This window comes from Podarcis erhardii (genome assembly GCF_964252035.2).
Source record: "Podarcis erhardii genome assembly, chromosome: 1".
In the NCBI taxonomy this organism is placed as follows: Eukaryota; Metazoa; Chordata; class Lepidosauria; order Squamata; family Lacertidae; genus Podarcis; species Podarcis erhardii.
This window is the reverse complement of record NC_138497.1, coordinates 24,641,328-24,659,963: the sequence shown is the minus strand read 5'-3', so window position 1 is coordinate 24,659,963 and position 18,636 is coordinate 24,641,328. Positions and strand designations below refer to the sequence as shown.

Genomic DNA, 18,636 nt, shown 5'->3' with positions numbered 1-18,636 from the left:
CCTCTAGTTAAAATGCACTATATTCTGACTGTCCCAACTGTATAACAAATGAAAAGTAGGAATATCTTGCCCTAGACAAATCTATAGGTCAGTTGTGTGTCTGCTTCTTGTTCTTCAGGCAAGAGTGTTTCTGCAGACTGCTGCACGGATAGCACCTCATATGTATGAGCCACACTTCAATTTTGCTGTACTGTCTGATAAGGTAACATCATTGCTTTATGCTTTCGTTCTCTCTCCAATAGGCACAGGAAGTGTACGGTCTTCTTTAGGTTATCAAGGGAAGTTCTGTATGGAGATTGTAGTTTTGGGAAAGCATTTTCAAACTTCCAGTGATGGGTTTCACAAGTGGTTTTCTTAAATGTACCATATGTTTTGTAGATTGTTTGAAAGTTTTGTTAATCCAGAGTACTTGGGCAAGCTCATGTTGGGTGTGGATATGCTTGAGATCTATTGCACCCAGGAAGTTTGGGACTCTAAAGCACTGCCAATTGAGCCCAAAAACAAATTGCAGAACACACAAAAAGTATGCATTTCCTACAAAAGAGACACAAGACTTTGATTCCTGAGTATGCTAAAGATATCCAATTTTAGAAGCATTGGGGAAGGCAGCAGTATTTTTTATCACTGGTTTTTATAGGCATTTCATTTCTACACGTTTTCCTCCTTCTTTGTATAAAAGATAAAAGAGTGGTGTTTTGAGATCTGATCTATTGACTCAAGTCAGAACTATTGGCATTCTGAAACAGTCTCCTGTTGAATGCATTACTGTAATCCATGGAAATAAATGAGGGTGTGAGTGACTGGAGCCAAGTCAGGATTCTGTCTTGGGAGTTGGAATCTATTAAAGAGACTGGGGTGTGACCAACCTAGTAAAAAAAAAAAAAGTGTTGATGACATCTTTTTTGCAGGCTGGAGATATCCAAAGGAGTTATGCATCCAGTCAGAAGTCTGAAGAAGCTTTTCCAGAGCACGTGGATACGAAGCAACTAATCAAACAGTTAAAACAGCACTTTGCCAGACTTCGGTGAAACACCTTTGTCCCTCAAAGCTACTGACTTGTGCAGTTTTGCAGAGTAGATGAGTTAATACTTGAATCCTCAGAATGTTATTTATAGTGAAGTATTGTTTGTGCAGACTAGAGGCAGAGCTGTTTCCTTAAGCAGAAAGTGCTAGTCTGTTTCCTTCAAGGAAATGTTTCCCCCTTTTATTCACCATCTGGTTATAGTAGTGGTGCTCCACCATTTTGAACAGTTAACATGAGCTGTCATGTTGCTTAAGTTGTTGCACCAGAGCAAGTCTAGCATATGATCCTTTTTTAAAAAGAAACAACCTATTTGTACAAGGCACACTAAAGGTTCGTCCTTGGGTCGCCAATCTCTTAAGTCTAAACTGATGCGTTCGGGTTCTAAAGATCTGTCCGTGCCACCCTTTTCCACACATTTCTGATGATTTGGGGGCCAATGTAGGTCACGCAGCAAGTGTAGCAGTTGGAGTCATACCTGAACCATCAGATTAGGGTTTAAGGCCCAAGCAAGAACGTAAGAAGCTGTTGCCTTTATTCCCCCAGAGAGAAGGTGTGTGTAAAGGCTGCTTGAGCATAAGTGGAACACTTTCCAACGAGAAGAAAAGGCAGACATAGCAGGCAGTTCGCATCTATGAAATGCGGTATTTAACGCTCCATAAGACACACCTAGTTTTTAGAGGAAGAAAGAGGGAAAGGCCCTTTGGGGGGGGGGATCAGCTCACAGTTGTGCAGCTTCTTTTGCAAAGGGGAAAAGCCCCCCTTTTTTGAGGATCAGCTCAAAGTTGTTGAGCTTACTTTGCAAAGGGAAAAAAATCCTGTTTTTATGGGGTTCAGCTCACAGTTCTGCAGCTTCTTTAGGAAAGGGAGCCATTTCTACAGTTTCCAGACAGATAATCTAATCAGCCAGTCACATGTCGCTGGGGAAACAGCCTCCGTCTGCAGAACATTCAACAATGGAGGCCTGGGCAAGGGGGTGGGGCCGGAAAGGGACCACAAATTCGCTCCATAAGGTGCACAGACATTTCCCCTTACTTTTTAGGAGGAAAAAAGTTTGTCTTACGGAGCAAAAAATACGGTACCTCCCCTCCATTACTTATCCTCCTTCCTAAACTGTAACATCCACTAAGAAGGTGATGGAGAGGTAGCTATTCCTTCCAACCAAAGAGATGTGAAAAGTCAGAAGATACTGCAGTTAAAAAATAAATAAATCTGTGCTGGTTTTGGATGGTTGGTGCTTGCAAACGTTTGGTGGATGCTGTTGTTTTTCCTTTTAGTATAAAAAAGCATTTTCTGGAATGTCTCCTAGTATTGTATTCAGAGAAGTATTGTTTTGCTTGTAACTCAAAAGGCAGCTGTCCCTTCAGTTGATTCTAATCAGATTGAATTTGGCTAACCTTCCCTACTTCTTGCCTTCCAGATGTTAGACTCAACCTACCATCAACCTCACCCATTGGTCAGGGATGATGGGAGCTCTGGTCCAACAACATCTGGAGGGCAGTAGGATAGAGAAGGCTGAACTAGGTCAAACATTTTTTGTGATATGCCGTGTCATTTTTTTGTTCTCCTTGTTAAAAATTGGAAGAGTTATTTCCATTAAGCTTGTCTCAGAAATGCTTTTTCAGAAGAATCTGGTTTAAAATTAAGTCAGTAAAACTAATAAATTGGGAGAAGTATCCCAAGCTATAATTTAGGGTACCTTGTGAGTTTAATCTTCTTCCACACAAGCCCCTTCAAAATGAGCAGGTATTACATAATATCAACACTTCTAAGATGGAAGATTGTGTCTATAGTTGGGAAACTAATGAGGAAGAGGAATAATTAGCCATTTTAAAATGGACTTTGTTTTTTAAAAGTACTTGGTTTTACACCTAAAGTTTAAAAGTATCAACAGAATATGTGCAACTGTAGGCCAATATATATTTAATGCTTCCTGCTTAGAGAAATTCATCATATAGCTTATCTTCCAAGCTAGGTTTGGCATGTTATGAAAGAATATCTCTTTACCAGTGCCAGTAAATAAAAGACTGCTACCAGTTTTCCCCATCATTCCTTTCCATAATCCAGTTGGTCACTCTTCTGCTCCAACTGCTTAAGTAATTTTACCCAATTCTAATTGCAGGGAGTGCAGCAATTTTAACTGTACAAGTTCAGTGGGAGAGGCAATTCTGATTCCTTTTAGGTTCAGCTTTACAGTAAAACATGGATCTCTGTTAATGTTACTTCCAATTTTTCACTGCATTCCACAGTGATTTATTATATTTCAGGCATTTAAACCTAAATTGTCATTTGTGAAGCTATTATGTATATTTAACTTTTAGTACTATTTATAATAAAGCGTAGTCTATAATTTATTGAGAGTCTGTTTTCTCTTTTCAATGGGTCACAAACTCTGAAAATTGAGGAATGGCTTACATTTTAGTCTCCCCCCCCCCCCCCGAAAATAATGTTGTAAACTGAACTTGCTCTTAAGTTTGCAAAAACCACTTTTGTGTCCTGCTTAACCTTCAGTCAGTTCATGTACAACTTTGTAGTTTGCAAACTTCAATTTATACAAAACACATTACCTTTATTTAAAGCATAGTCATTTGGAAAGGCTTGAGTTTTCAGGGGAACCTAGTTAGCTTTTGAAGTAAGTGAAAGATGACATCTCTGTCCTTAAGGGTCCCCAAAAAGGGAATAGAGAGGAAGCAAAGGCATAACCATTTTAAAATGAGAGATTTTAAAAAATAGTGATTTTGCTGCAGTTGTAATTAGCATCTTGAAACGAGTCTCTGAGAAGGAGTCAGCTAACTTGAATCCGCTTCCTTTCAATCCAATATAGATATTAACATTTTGGAATATAGAAGTACAAAGTTGGGTCAATTAAATTGTGTAGCGTTTTAACAAACATCAGCTTGAAGCCACTAATAATCAGTCTGGCTAGCTAGCTGCATGCTGGATTTGTTTGCTTAATAAGCTAGTTGCTGCTTGCTCTTTTTACCCTTTCCTTCCCTTAAGCAAGGGGATGCCAATATTTGCAGAGAGCTGGATGCATACTAATTAAAGCCAATGTGGAAATGAGAACACAGCAGCACTACCACAGGAACAGCAGATCCTCAGACCAGGCAGTTAGTCATGGAAGGATGTCTCGGTTTTCCTTTAATTTGCATGAGCACCAATAAGCAGGCAAATCGGCTGGCCCTGGAGCAAGCTGCCTTTAGTTAATTTGGTATGACATGGCATAACACAAAGCTTCAGAAATGGTATCCATCTCTCTGGGAGAATTCTGTTCAGACGATGTAACCTCTTCATACAGTTGCAGTGTCCCTAGAACACAGCAGTGCTTTGTGCATTTCCTATTTTAATTTGTAGCTCAAGAGAAACGGTGTTTCGCCTGTATCTTACAAGCTACTGCTGAGTAAATTGTCATAAAATTATTTAATTGATCTCTTCCCGTCAGGCATCCCCAAAGCAATTTACAATACAGATGTCCCCCTACTTACATTCATGTGTGATTGCATGTATGTGCAGTGCTGGGAAATAAATGAATAGATAGATAAAAACCAGGAAACGGCAAGGGAGAGTTGGAGAGTCCTCGTGGCTCATAAGAAGACCTTCCCTGGACCTTGAAGAGAACTTCAGTGAGGGTGGAGGAAGCCCCAAAGAGGCAATAGATGCAGCAGAGCTCTGTTTAGGCTGCTTAGCCTCCCTGCCTAGTAGCTGACACGTGTGGTAGCGCAGCAGCTGGAGATTTTTCCAGCCAATCCCAGAGCTTCAACTCAAGTGTGGAGAGAGAGAGAGAGCAGGAAAAAACACATGCTTAGAGGGTGCTCCCCACTTGCACGATTTTCACTTATGTGCACGGAAGTCTGGGACATAACTCCCACATAAGTGAGGGGGGGGGGACAACTGTGTAATAAAAACATATAAAACAGTTCCATAGATAAAAGCAGTTAAAAAATATAAAAGAAAAAAGAAAAAAAATTTAAGTGCATACGCACATACAGAAAGAGAGATTAAAGCAGCTCACACAATAAAATCAATGCTGATACCAACTGGAATAAAGAAGGCTTACTGAAGGAGAAATGTCTTTAGCATATGCTAAAACGGCATCTGTCTGATATATAATAGGAAGGAGTTCTAAAGGCTTGCAGGTGGCACTGTGGTCTAAACCACAGAACCTCTTGGGTTGCCGATCAGAAGGTTGGCGGTTTGAATCTCCATGACGGCGTGAGCTGCCGTTGCTCTGCCCCAGCTCCTGCCAACCTAGCAGTTTGAAAGCACACCAGTGCAAGTAGATAAATAGGTTCTACTGCGGCAGGAAGGTAAAGGGCGTTTCCTTGCACTCTGGATTCCGTCACGGTGTTCCATTGTGCCAGAAGCTGTTTAGTCATGCTGGCCACATGACCCGGAAAGCTGTCTGTGGACAAACACCGGTTCCCTCGGCCTGAAGCGAGATGAGCGCCGCAACTCCATAGTTGCCTTTGACTGGACTTAACCGTCCAGGCGTCCTTTACCTTTTTTTTAGGAGGGAGTTCCAAAGGGGAGGGCTGCCAAATTAAAGGCCCAATTCTGACGTCATGCCATACCTCTGATAGGGTGGTGTCTGCAGGATGCCCTCTCACAAAATGCACTGATCAAGTGCTGGTGTGTGGGGTTATGTACTGGATGAGATGATCTTTTAGGTATCCTGGTTCTAAATGGTATAGAGCAGGGTTTCCCAAACATGGGTCTCCAGCTGTTTTTGGACTACAACTCGCATCATCCCTAGATAGCAGGACCAGTGGGTAGGGATGCTGGGAACTCTAGTCCCCAAACAGCTGGAGACCCAAGTTTGCAAAACCCTGAAATGAAGCTTTGGACACCAATACCAGCATCTTGAACCGAGCCTGGTAGCTAAATAAAGAAAATCTAGTTCTCTTAAGTCTGTAGGGAAAATTGCAATTCCTATAACTAAAGCTGTGTGGTTGCATCTTGGTGAACCCCAAATCTTACAGCTGGACAAAAGCCTCAAAAGAGGACCTAGCCTTGGCACCTGCAACTGTTTCAGGGAGGACAGTCTTCTACAGTGGTACCTCGGGTTGAGTACTTAATTTGTTCCGGAGGTCCGTACTTAACCTGAAACTGTTCTTAACCTGAAGCACCACTTTAGCTAATGGGGCCTCCTGCTGTCGCCGCGCCGCCGGAGCACGATTTCTGTTCTCACCCTGAAGCAAAGTTCTTAACCTGAAGCACTATTTCTGGGTTAGCAGAGTCTGTAACCTGAAGCGCATGTAACCTGAAGCGCATGTAACCCGAGGTACCACTGTACTGAGATAAGACTCTCAGCAGTCAAACAAGTGCAACACACACACACACACACACACACAAAATCCAGTTTTGAAATAAGCCTAAAAGCCAAAACAAAAAACATAAGAGGGGCATGACAGCACTGCTTAAGAAAAGGGCTTCCAAGTAAGGGAACTTAAAAAACCTAATAACGTTACTCCCCCCACCACCACCACAAAACCACCCCAGACTAGAGCAGTCCTGCAGAACACAGACCAGACCTATACTGGCAAAAGCAACAGCCTGGATAATGAAGCAGTAAGCAAAGCTGCTTTTCCAGCAGGTGGTCAGGGTAAAAGAGAGACCGAGTCCACTTACCCCATTGTGTGACATTTTTATTAAACTGCAGGAATTCTGAACGCTGCTGCTTCCCTGCAGGCAACTTGTTTTGTTCTTGAGGTTTGCATCACATAATTTGTGCACTGAACTGTATTCTACCCTTCGCTTTGTGTGTGTGTGTCTCTCTCTCTCTGTGTGTGTGTGTGTGTGTGTGTGTGTCTGTGTGTGTGTGAGAGAGAGAGGGGGGGGGGGCAAAGCCATATTCGGTTTGCCTTTGAGCCAGTATGTGCATAGGAGTAGGAAAATGAGTTATGGATGACAACCTCTTCAGTTCTCCCAGATTCTGTTGTAATGTGAAAAGTGGGACTTGTCTACTGTACTACTTTGCCTGGAGCTCCCAGATTGACTCCTGCAGCTTTGAGGGATCTCACAGTAAATGAGTCCCAAAGTCCTACACATCACATTATGAAGTGTGACTTTTAGGCTCCCACTTTATCCAGCTCTATTTAACACAGCTGCCGCTAATGCCCAATTACCCATATTGAACATATATAACGGCAGAAGTCCAGTTTTGTGCCTCTTAATAAACAAGCAATGATTGCTTGATTCTTGTTGGAAATCAAATGCTACTATTCTGAGTGTATCAGATTTATTAAGGGCAATCTTGATTCCAGATGCAAGAGCAATGAAAGGAGACCAGCTTCCTGAAAGTGTTATAACTGGGGTGTATATACTGGGGTGTTAGGGGGGGAGGAGTACCTTTGGTGTAGACACACATTGCTCCTTCTGGAGTAGTTTGTCCACCTTTGATCCCCACCCTGCACTCAGCTCTCAGCTCTGGCTCCTAGAAGCTGTCACCATGCAACAGTGACCACACCCCAAGAATGACTGACCAGGTGAGGTTAGCCGATGGGTCTCAAACCTTCCGTGAGATAGGCATTTCCCCTGCGTGTGAAGACTGGCTCTAGTGGATTGAGCAGATGAGACTTATAGTGGATCCAACGGTTAAGAAGGTGGTTTTTACACATGCTGTAGAGGGAAGTGAAGGTCAGATGGGGCTTGTCAACCTGGGAAGGTAGCCCACCTAGGAGAAGGGAAACTCTTACACTAAACATCCCTGCCTTATGGAACACCTTTGGGAACAGAAAAGGCTAAGGAGTAAACCGTACACAAATCCAGAGCGGAGTCCCCAAGACAGTTGGATGGTGCCTTGTACTCCTCCTTCCAGTAACTCCTGCAGCCAAGCTAGTGCCAAACGTATTGCTCTGCTTTCCTTTGGACCACATCAGCGAGGCCAAGAGGGGAGTCTTGTCGTCTGGGCAGCCCAGGACCTCCATACACAATGCCCAGACTTGCTCCCCGCAGAGGTGCCTTCAGTGCTGCTAGTGCAGTGGTTTGACTCCACCTCCGGAGGTGTACTCCATTGTTTCTCAAGACAGATGGACGACAACAATACAGTCAAACCTCGGTTGTCGAACGTAATCCATTCTAGAAGCCTGTTGGGCTTCCAAAATGTTCAACAACCAAGGCGTGGCTTCTGATTGGCTGCAAGAGCCTCCTGCACTCAAAGCAGAAGCCACGTCGGACATTCAGCTTCTGAAAAACGTTCGAAAACCGGAGCATTTACTTCCAGGTTTTCAGCATTTGGGAGCCGAAACATTCCAAAATGGAGGCGTTCAGGAGCTGAGGTTTGACTGTATACTGTTGCTGCAATGTTCAGGTCTCAGTTTAATAAGCTTAGATGCAGAAAAAAGTATTACAGGGCTCTTACTTTGAAGCATGTCAAAAGAAGCTCTATGGCATTCATGTCTTCCACAGAAAGGGAAGCCCTGGCCCAATCATGATACCGCAGAAGCGGGCGGCGCTGTGGTCTAAACCACAGAGCCTCTTGGGCTTGCTGATCAGAAGGTTGGCGGTTTGAATCCTCGCAATGGGGTGAGCTCCTGTTCCTTTGTCCCACTTCTGCCAACTTAGCAGATTGGAAGCACGCCAGTGCAAGTAGATAAATAGGAACCCTTGCGGCTGGAAGGTAAACAGCGTTTCCATGTGCTCTGGATTCCATCATGGTGTTCTGTTGCACCAGAAGCAGTTTAGCCATGCTGGCCACATGACCCAGAAAGCTGTCTGTGGACAAATGCCGGCTCCCTTGGCCTGAAAGCGAGATGAGCGCCACAACCCCATAGTCACCTTTGACTGGACTTAACCGTCCAGGGGTCCTTTACCTTACCCTTTTACCTACCCACTTGTGAGGAGGAACTCTGTGCATGTATGTGGTATGTGCATACAGCCCCCCCAAACACACTTGTAGTGTACAGATAGTGCTTCCAGGTGCAGCACAAAGCAGGAGTTTGGGGCAAGCTCAGAAATGTTTTTCCTGCTCAATTACATGGCAGAAAGAGAGAGGAAAGGGAAGAGAAGAAACCTCACATCCTCCCTCACCAAAGGTAAAGGGGCAATAACCTGAGTCTAGCAATACAGCTCTGTGGTCTTTTTTCCCCTTCTTCTTTTCTTTAAATAATATTTATTGAATTTTACAAAAAAAGGTTTACAAAAACAGAAAAACACACAAACACAAAAAGCAAAAACAAAAATTTAAAAAGAAAAATTAAAAATCATTGTTTCAAATATCATGCCATTCATTAACTTACTTTCATGACTTCCTCACATCTCCCTATTTTGTATTCCATTTAGAAATTTAATCAGCGAATTCTTATCCTCTTATTTTACACTTAATTAATTGTCCTCTCGAATTTTAACTTCTAAACATATTTGCTAGAACCACTTCATTTCATTTCGACATCATTCGCATTCAAAAATTTTGCAGTGTTTCTGTATATACATTTTAAATTTCTTCCAATCTTCTTCCACCAACTCTTCTCCCTGGTCTCGGATTCTGCCAGTCATTTCCGCCATCTCCATATCACTTGCATCTGCCAATCTTCCAGAGTGGGTACATCCTGTGTCTTCCAATGCTTTGCAATAAGTATTCTCGCTGCTGCTGTTGCATACATAAAAAAAGTTCTGTCCTTCTTTAACACCAATTGGCCGACTATGCCCAGAAGAAAAGCCTCTGGTTTTTTAGGAAACGTGTACCTAAGTACCTTTTTCAGTTCGTTATATATCATCTCCCAGAAGGCCTTAATCCTTGGGCACGTCCACCAAAGGTGAAAGAATGTACCTTCAATTTCTTTACATTTCCAACATTTATTATCGGGCAAATGATAAATCTTTGCAAGCTTGACTGGGGTCATGTACCACCTGTACATCATTTTCATAATATTCTCTCTTAAGGCATTACATGCCGTAAATTTAATCCCAGTGGTCCATAACTTCTCCCAGTCTGCAAACATAATGTTATATCCTATATCTTGTGCCCATTTTATCATAGCAGATTTTACCGTTTCTTCCTCAGTATTCCATTTAAGCAGCAAATTATACATTTTTGACAATGTCTTAGCATTGGGTTCTAACAATTCTGTCTCTAACTTTGATTTTTCCACCTGGAAGCCCACTTTCTTATCCTGGTTATAAACCTCTCTTATTTGAAAATAATGTAACCAGTCTCGCACCTTATCTTTAAGTTTCTCATAACTCTGCAATTTCAATTTGTCACCTTCCTCTTCCAAAATTTCCCAATACTTTGGCCATTTGGTCTCCATATTAAGTTTTTTTTAACGCTTTAGCTTCCATAGGTGAGAGCCACCTTGGGGTTTTCCTTTCCAAAAGATCTTTATATCTCGACCATACATTAAACAATGCTTTTCTGACAATATGGTTTTTAAAAGCCTTATGTACCTTAGCCTTGCCATACCACAAATATGCATGCCATCCAAATGCTTTATCATAACCTTCAAGGTCTAAGATGTCTGTGTTTTCAAGAAGTAGCCATTCTTTCAACCAGCAAAAAAGCTGCTGATTCATAATAAAGCTTCAAGTCTGGCAGGGCAAATCCCCCTCTATCTTTAGCATCCGTAAGTATCTTAAATTTTATTCTGGGCTTTTTGCCCTGCCAGACAAATCTAGAAATATCTCTTTGCCACCTCTTGAAACAATCCATCTTGTCAATAATTTGTAATGATTGGAACAGAAACAACATTCTCGGCAGTACATTCATCTTAATAACAGAAATTCGGCCGAGCAAGGAAAGTTTCAAATTTGTCCATATTTCCAAATCTTTTTTCACTTCCGACCAACATTTTTCATAGTTATCTTTGAATAAATTCACATTCTTAGAGGTCATATTTACCCCTAGGTATTTTACCTTCTTTACCAATGTTAAATCTGTCTCTTTCTGAAACCTTTCTCTTTCAATCGGGGTCAAAAATTTTTCCAAAACCTTAGTTTTTGTCTTATTTAACTTAAATTCTGCCACTTGACCAAAGTCCTGGATTATTTCTAATGCCCTCTTGGTGCTAGCTATTGGCTCTTGTAATGTCAAAACAAGGTCATCTGCAAAAGCTTTAAGTTTGTAATGTTTAACTCCGACCTGAATGCCCTGTATCAAGCGGTCCCTTCTTATCATGTTAAGTAAGACTTCCAGGACTGAGATAAAAAGTAATGGGGAAATTGGGCAGCCTTGTCGTGTCCCTTTCTCTATTCTAAACTCTTCTGTCACCACATTATTGACTATCAATTTGGCCTTTTGTTCAGAGTAAATCGCACCTATACCATTTTCAAAGTTTTGTCCTACCCCCATCCCCTGAAGGTTTTTCTTCATAAAACTCCAAGAGATATTATCAAAGGCCTTCTCTGCATCCACAAATATCAAAACTGCTTCTGTATTGATGTTCACCTGTAACTTTTCTAGAATATTAATTATATTCCTCATATTGTCCGATAGATGTCTACCAGGGAGAAAGCCAGCCTGGTCTTTATGTATCATTTCAACTAAAACTTTCTTCAATCTTTTGGCCAGAATATCTGCAAAAATTTTATAATCCACATTTAAAAGGGATATGGGGCGGTAGTTCTTGAGTTGCGTCTTCTCAGTTTCATTTTTTGGTATAAGTGTGATATATGCTTCCTGCCACGACTCTGGCGCTTTTTCCCCCTCCATAATTTCATTACAAACCTCCCTTAGTGGTTGAATTAAGTAGTCTTTCAAAGTTCTATAATATTTGGAGGTTAGTCCATCAGGCCCTGGAGACTTGCCCAATTGCATACTCTGAATGGCACCTTCAATTTCTTGTTCTGTTATTTTGTAGTTCAAAAACAGTTTATTTTCTTGAGAAATTTTTTGCAGTCCATTAACTTTCAAAAATTGGTCAATTACAATCTCATTCTGTGGCCCTTGTGTGTAAAGTTGTTTAAAATATCTCTGAAAACAATTTCTTATCTCCTGTGGACTCTGAATGTTCTTTCCATCAACTTCAAGATTAGTAACAGTGTTTAATTTTTGTCTCTTCTTCAATTGCCACGCTAGCAACTTTCCACATTTGTTCGCTGAATCAAAAGTCTTTTGTCTCATCAGTTTAATTTTCCATTCTATCTCTTGATTTATCATTTTCATATATTGTACTTGATATAACTTAATTTCTCTTAGAATCTCTTGTGACTTCGGTTTAGATCTAAGTTTCCTCTCACCTTCTCTTATTTTCCCCAAAATCTTTCCTTTTTTCTCCTCTTGAGTTCTCTTTTTTATTGCATTTTGTTGAATCAAAAATCCTCTCATTACGGCTTTGCTAGTGTCCCAAATCACTCTTTTTTCCACAGAGGTCTTCAAATTTATCTCAAAATAGTCTTTCATAAGTTTTTGGGCCTTCTTTATAATTTCCTGGTCTCTAAACAAGGTGTCATTCATCCTCCATCTAAAGGAACCGGTCGATGTTACTTTCATTTCCATTCTCAGAGGGTTGTGGTCGGAGCAAGTTTTTGGGCAGATTTCCACCCTTCGAATCTTAGGAGCCAATCCTCTGGAAATCCAGATTTGGTCAATTCTTGTCCAGGTCTTTTGAGCTTCAGAAAAGAAAGTTCCCTCTGTGGTCTTAACCCCTTCATGCATCAACTAGCACTGCAATTCCCCACAGAAAGTGTGTGCATCTTTTTACAAACTGATTCTTAGAAAAGTATTGCTGAGCATGCTTCGCTCTTTCTGAGAGCATCTTTGCTCTATGTCTGCTTGACTCTGATTTTGGAAATGTTAAAATGAGCCTGACCTATATGTGAGTCTGACCGGCTTTTTATTAAGCCCACATGCCTGATGGATTATTGCATTGCCATGCATGGCTGGCTTCCACTGTATCTAATATTCTTTCCCCTTCTCCCTGTACTGTGCTGTTATGTAAACAGTCATTAGCAAAAACTTGCTTTTTTTAATTGATGCTGTCTCAAATGGCATCATTTGCCTATACAAATGGAAAAATATTAGGCTAAATTGTAACTATGTGCAACTCATCTACCCAGAAAGATATAATTAAATAATTGATTGCATAACTGTAAGACTGTAAGACCTGGATGATGCTATACCAAAGGCATTTCAGTTAATACTCTACTGCTTTATGAAGTGTATCAATAAGAATAAAAACATTGTCCCTGGAAACTTATCTACATGCAATGTGATGAAGCAGTGGGAAGCTGGGCAAACAATATTAAAAGGTCAATCTCATTAACTGGATGAAAAACCCACTTGGATATGCTTGTGAGCCAGAAAATATTTCTGTTCATTTTGGCTTATTAAAGTTAGATATTACTCCTACGAACTTGTTTACGTTATGACTTTTTAACACCTTCGGATTTTTACATAATTGCCAGCAACAATTGGCGACACCCACCTTGTGCTTGATTGGCTGTTCTGTGCCAGGGCAGCGAATCACAATGCAGGCCTCAGAAGCCTGGCCTGCATTGTTAACACAAACTCAAGCTCAGAGTAGAGGACACACTAAGGAACTTGCGTAACAGCCCTGCAAATGCAAACACTAACATAGCTTTCCATTAACTTCTTTTGGTTATTTCAACACCTGGTTCAGCTGCAAGCCCAAAACGGGTCTGTTGCGTCGAAAATTAGAAAGTTGCAACTCTGGCTATACTTACACCCCTCTCTTCCTCTAAAGAGCTCAGCCCAGCTTATGCCTGGTTTCCAGGCAGGCGGTCTTCCATTCAAGCAGCTTACAAGGTCAGACCTGCTTAGCTTCAGTAGTAGAACAGCATTACTTGCCTTCAGATCATTTTCTGGTAGATTTGTTTTTATTCTCCAAGCAAGCCAGGGACTGTAATTTTGTAGAAACCCTACAAGGTAGTAGGTTAAGTCAAGAGACAGCGAGACTTGCCCAAGTCTACTCAACAAACCTTATGGCAGAAAATCCAGCTCTCCTCCATCCAAATCTGACACGTTAACCACAGTGGATGCATTTAGTGTGGCAGCACCTACACTGTGGAACTCCCTGGCTATTGAAATCAAGAAGGCGCCTTCACTGTACTCTTTGTGGCGCCTGCTAAAAACATTATTGTTTTGGCAAGCTTAGAAAGTTGAGGTAATTGAAATCTGTTTTAGTATTTTAACTTTGGTATGTTTTTAAGTATGGTTGTATTCCCCCCCCCCCCCCGCCACCACCTTGGTTTCTTTATCTTTCTGTAAACTGCTCTGAGGTTTTTCACAATCAAGCAGTGTATACATTTTATGAAATAAACATAAATAAATGAAATGTTGCAGTGTGTGTTGAGTCTGACTACAGTGGTACCTCTGGATGCGAACGGGATCCGTTCTGGAGCCCTGTTCGCATCCTGAAGCAAACGCAACCTGGGTCAAGATTCACCGCTTCTGCGCATGCGTGTGACGTCATTTTGAGCGTCTGCGCATGCGTGAGTGACGAAACCCAGAAGTAACGTGCTCCATTACTTCTGGGTTGCTGCTGAGCACAACCTGAAAATGCTTAACCTGAAGCTACTTCAACCCGAGGTATGACTGTACTGCCCTAGGAGCCCCGTTCGCATCCCGAACAGAACGTAAGTGTCAGGGGCTCAGGAGCAGAAGCACAGGAGGGGGAGGAAATGGAGAGCGAGGGGGAGGAATCCGAGGGGAGCGTAGGAGATGACAGTGGCCCGAGGGATTCCATGAGCCTCTCCAGCGAATCGGAAGATTCACAGAAGGGGGCGCCAGTGGCCAGGGGTAGGGGGTTCCCAAGGGGAACGCCCCAGGAGCAAGGGGGCAGCAGGGACTCCCAGAGCAGTAGTGGGAAATCAGGACCAGCTTCCCCACCAGAGCAGAGTGGGGGGGAAGGGTCCCAAGTATCGGGGCCAGTGCATTCCCCACCAGGGAGAGAAGACGAGGCAGAGCTGACCACGCCTCCATCGGAGAGTCGGACAACGGAAGGGAGGTCAGATCCGGCCAGTATCCCGGAAGAGGGAAGCAGTGACAGAAGTAGTGTAACGGTTAGGAGAAAGGTCACTGGGTTGGCGCGAGAGGCAAGTTCAAATGTACAGGAGCGCGGGACAGCAGAGAATGAGGATTGGGAACCGGGTCCTAAAGCCCGCCGGAGGCAGGGGGAGGAGCTAAGCGACTCAGCGTCGGAAGAGTCCAGAAAGGGCAATGCCCCAGCGGGCAGGAGGACCCAGAGGAGGAGAGAGCAGCGGAAAAGGTGGAGCAGGGCTAGGATCTTAAACTGGTGTCAGAGGGGAGGAGACTCAGACGGGACTTCGCCGATCTAGGGTTTAAGACGTAGGGCTGCACGCTGCGGCTTTGAAATGGAAACTGAACTTCAATAAAGACTTTTGTACATTAAGACAGCCTAGCGTTGGTCCTCTGTGAGCTGGGACCTAGAGGCAGCTCTGACAGTAAGATGCGTCTGTGCGTGCGCGGGTCGCATTTTGCCGCTTCTGCGCATGCACGTGACATCATTTTGACCGTCTGCGCATGCGCGAGCGGTGAAACCCGGAAGTAACGTGCTCCGTTACTTCCGGGTCACCGTGGAGCGCAACCCAAAAGCACTCATCCTGAAGCATATTTATCCCGAGGTATGACTGTACACTTACAAATGACTAACTATGGTCTCATGTTACATCTCACAGGGGTGGGTGGAGAGAATTTCGTTGTTTCTGTTCTTATTTTTGTTGTGTATTGAGTCAAAGGATTTTATATCTGTATTATTATTGTCTGTATTTGCATTAGGGTAAAGTAACTGCCTTTTGGTTCCAGAGGGTACAGCTACTATTGGTTCATTTAAGCTGCTGTATTTGGATCCTCTGTCTTATTGGTTGCCTCCAAAAGGCAGGACTGTGATTGCCTGATATTGTTCCCTCCAAAATGTATCCCTTCTAACTAGTTCCCTGTCCCTATAAATGTAGCTCTCCCCTCCTCAAGTCTTAGTCTTGTTGCTTTAATAAAGAAGTGTTACTAGAGAACTGTCTCCAGCATATTATGTCAAGAGAGCTGCAATCACAAACCCCATGTCACAACAATTTTGATTATGTATTCTGTGTTTTTATATTGTGATTTTATCCTGCGAACTGCCCTGAGACCTGCGGGGTATACAGTGGAATAATAATAGTCAGCATCATCCATTCATTTAAAGCACATGGCTTTCGCCAAATAATCCAGTAATCGCCAATGATATTTTGTTAAGGGTGCTGGAAATTGCAGCTTTGTGAGGGGTATACTACAGTTCCCAGGACTGTTTGGAGAAGGTCATGTGCTTTAAATATATGGTGTGGAGGTAACCTGAATTTGGCGGATGAAAACATTTATTATACGTGAAATCTAGTAAGCCAATTATCACTTGTGCCTTGCTCTCCTTCTCAACGTGCAGTCCTGTGTCAACACTGAAGTAAGCCTCATTGAGTTCAATGGGGCTTACTCCCCGGTAAATTGAGCTAGAATTGCAGCTGCAGGCTAGTAAACTATTTGCCAAAGTATGACTCATGAAGCATGTGTACTATAGGGGTTTGCTTGTTTTGTTTTGCAGACGCTGTCCCCCCCCCCCCGATAAATTTGATTTAACTGCAGAATGTCATTGCTGACTTTCAGTTGTTTTTCCATTGGCTGGGTGGGGGGAGGGCAGCCATCTGTTGGCTGTGAAGCCTTTTCAGGCACAATTTCTGCAACGAGAAGGAGAACATATGCAAGTGCTAAACTAGGACCAAGAGGAAGCACCAAATGGGGATCAAATATTTTTAATAGGTAATCTTAATAAAAACATATTTTGTAAATGCCACGCTATGTTTTCATAGGCAAACATGCACCACTGCAGCAAATCGCAGACCACTTGATCTGCGCTTAAACCTATGCTAATTCACTCCTGTGCTGTGCTATAGAATGGTACCTCTTCGATGGAAAGGTGCCTTCCAGTGTAATAGTATTCAAGTTATTTATTCCAGAATGATGAAGCTGACAACCATAGGGCTGAGCTGGTTTTATGTAGATTGAGGATTTATGAGATGTGTTCAGGCTGTGAATGTCAACTGGTAGTTTATTTAGGTTAATGTAAAGCTAGATGTCTGCTTTGGCTTTCTAAAGGATACATCATGGACAGCAAAAACACCCCACCAGACCTCAGGCCATTTCCCAGGTTCCTGTCTGCACAGCAGGCAGAAATTCACCAGGTGAAGCACCCCTTAACTACATCCTCATCCTGCACCTGCTAATATTGTCAAGTCAGTGTCTGGTATTTGGGGTGGGGGTGGGCTGTGCAGCCGCTGACAACCCCACAGAACTGTTCTAGAGATAACAGTATCAATAAGGGTCTGAAAATCAAAGAAAGTTATGAGGTAATAAGATTTAATTGGATAAGCTTCGTATATGGAACAAAACGCCATGTTATTTGTCATTTCCATGAGTGGATAAATAGGGATTTTCTGCGTATTAAAAGGCAAAGCCACATTCTTTATAAATTTCTGTCAAGAGTACAGCTGCTCTGTAGTTTTTAATTTGGAGTGCACATTTTAAAAGGAACAGAGCCATGACTGGGACATTAACAGCTGCTTCATACACTGATATTTTATTTAGAAGGTTAGCCATGCTTTCCCTTCCTCCTTTCCCCCCATTTATTTTGTTCTATTCAACACAGGTTTCTATTCAACATAGGTTTATGCCACCACAAACACACCAAGCAAAATTCCTGATAGCTGGGGCAATAAATAAATAAGTAGATATTGGATGTGTTGAATGAAAACCATGTAGCTATGCATAAAAAAGTATGGCAAGAAGAAAGAAAGAAAGAAAGAAAGAAAGAAAGAAAGAAAGAAAGAAAGAAAGAAAGGTGAAAGTCATGTTAGGGTTATACATTGAATTAGGCCAATCAAATTGTCACAAAATAATGTTCAAGCTTTCAAGTTCTCCAGAGTTCTTCATCAGGATAGATACGCCTTTGCCAACCTGCTGTTACAGAACCTGCTGCTATTACAGAATCTACCCAGCTGCACTTTATTACAATGGAAATGGCTGTTGGGCTGACTCCATCTGCAGTAAAACAAAACTTGTTTTAGGGAGAATCAGTGTGGCATCATTTCAACCGCAGACAGAAAGCAGTCGCTTTTGTAAGTGCATTTCCACCCCTTCCCCCTTCTCAGCTTCTTTCTGTTTCTTCTCTTCCAAAGCTTCTGTTTTTCTGCTTCCTGCTTTGCTTTCCTCCAAAGCAGGGATTAGCTAGCAGCTCAGCCAAGGTTACAGTGCGCTACTGCAGCCTTTCATAATAGATTCCAAGCCGGGAAGACACAGACAAATAAATAATAGCTCCAAAAGGAATAACAATAAAGGCCAGAGAAGAGAAAAGCAGCTAGAAGACAAATGCAAACAAATTAAAAAGCAGAAGCAATAACTGGTTATATTAGTTCCTAAATTGCATACAGTATTGACAGCAATAATGGGCTTTGCTGAATGGCCCTTTCTGGCTGGGCAACTGTTCATATGGCGCAGGGTTAATTGTTTCTATCAACACGGCCCATGATACAGCACAGGGAGGTCAAAAGTTTACGTCCAGCTGTAGTGGTGCTGCCAGCACAGGCAGGCAGACACAGAGCCTGCTAACACGCATTTGTAAGGGAGCTTAGGCAAAGAATAGGAAAGGGAAGGTAGACAGGACAGGTTGCTGTAAGCA

At 42.4% G+C, this 18,636-nt stretch overlaps 1 protein-coding gene across 3 annotated transcripts in view; it reads left to right on the top strand.

Moving 5' to 3' along the window:
* TTC8 (tetratricopeptide repeat domain 8) overlaps positions 1–3,375 on the top strand; it is a 44,388-nt gene extending 41,013 nt beyond the window's left edge. For all 3 annotated transcript variants that reach the window (XM_081863309.1, XM_081863311.1, XM_081863310.1), the window contains 2 exons: positions 119–202; positions 909–3,375. In XM_081863309.1, the coding sequence (XP_081719435.1) occupies positions 119–202; positions 909–1,028 (204 nt within the window). In that variant the 3' untranslated portion in view covers positions 1,029–3,375. The remainder of the gene's footprint in view (positions 1–118; positions 203–908) is intronic.
* Positions 3,376–18,636: the final 15,261 nt, after the last annotated feature.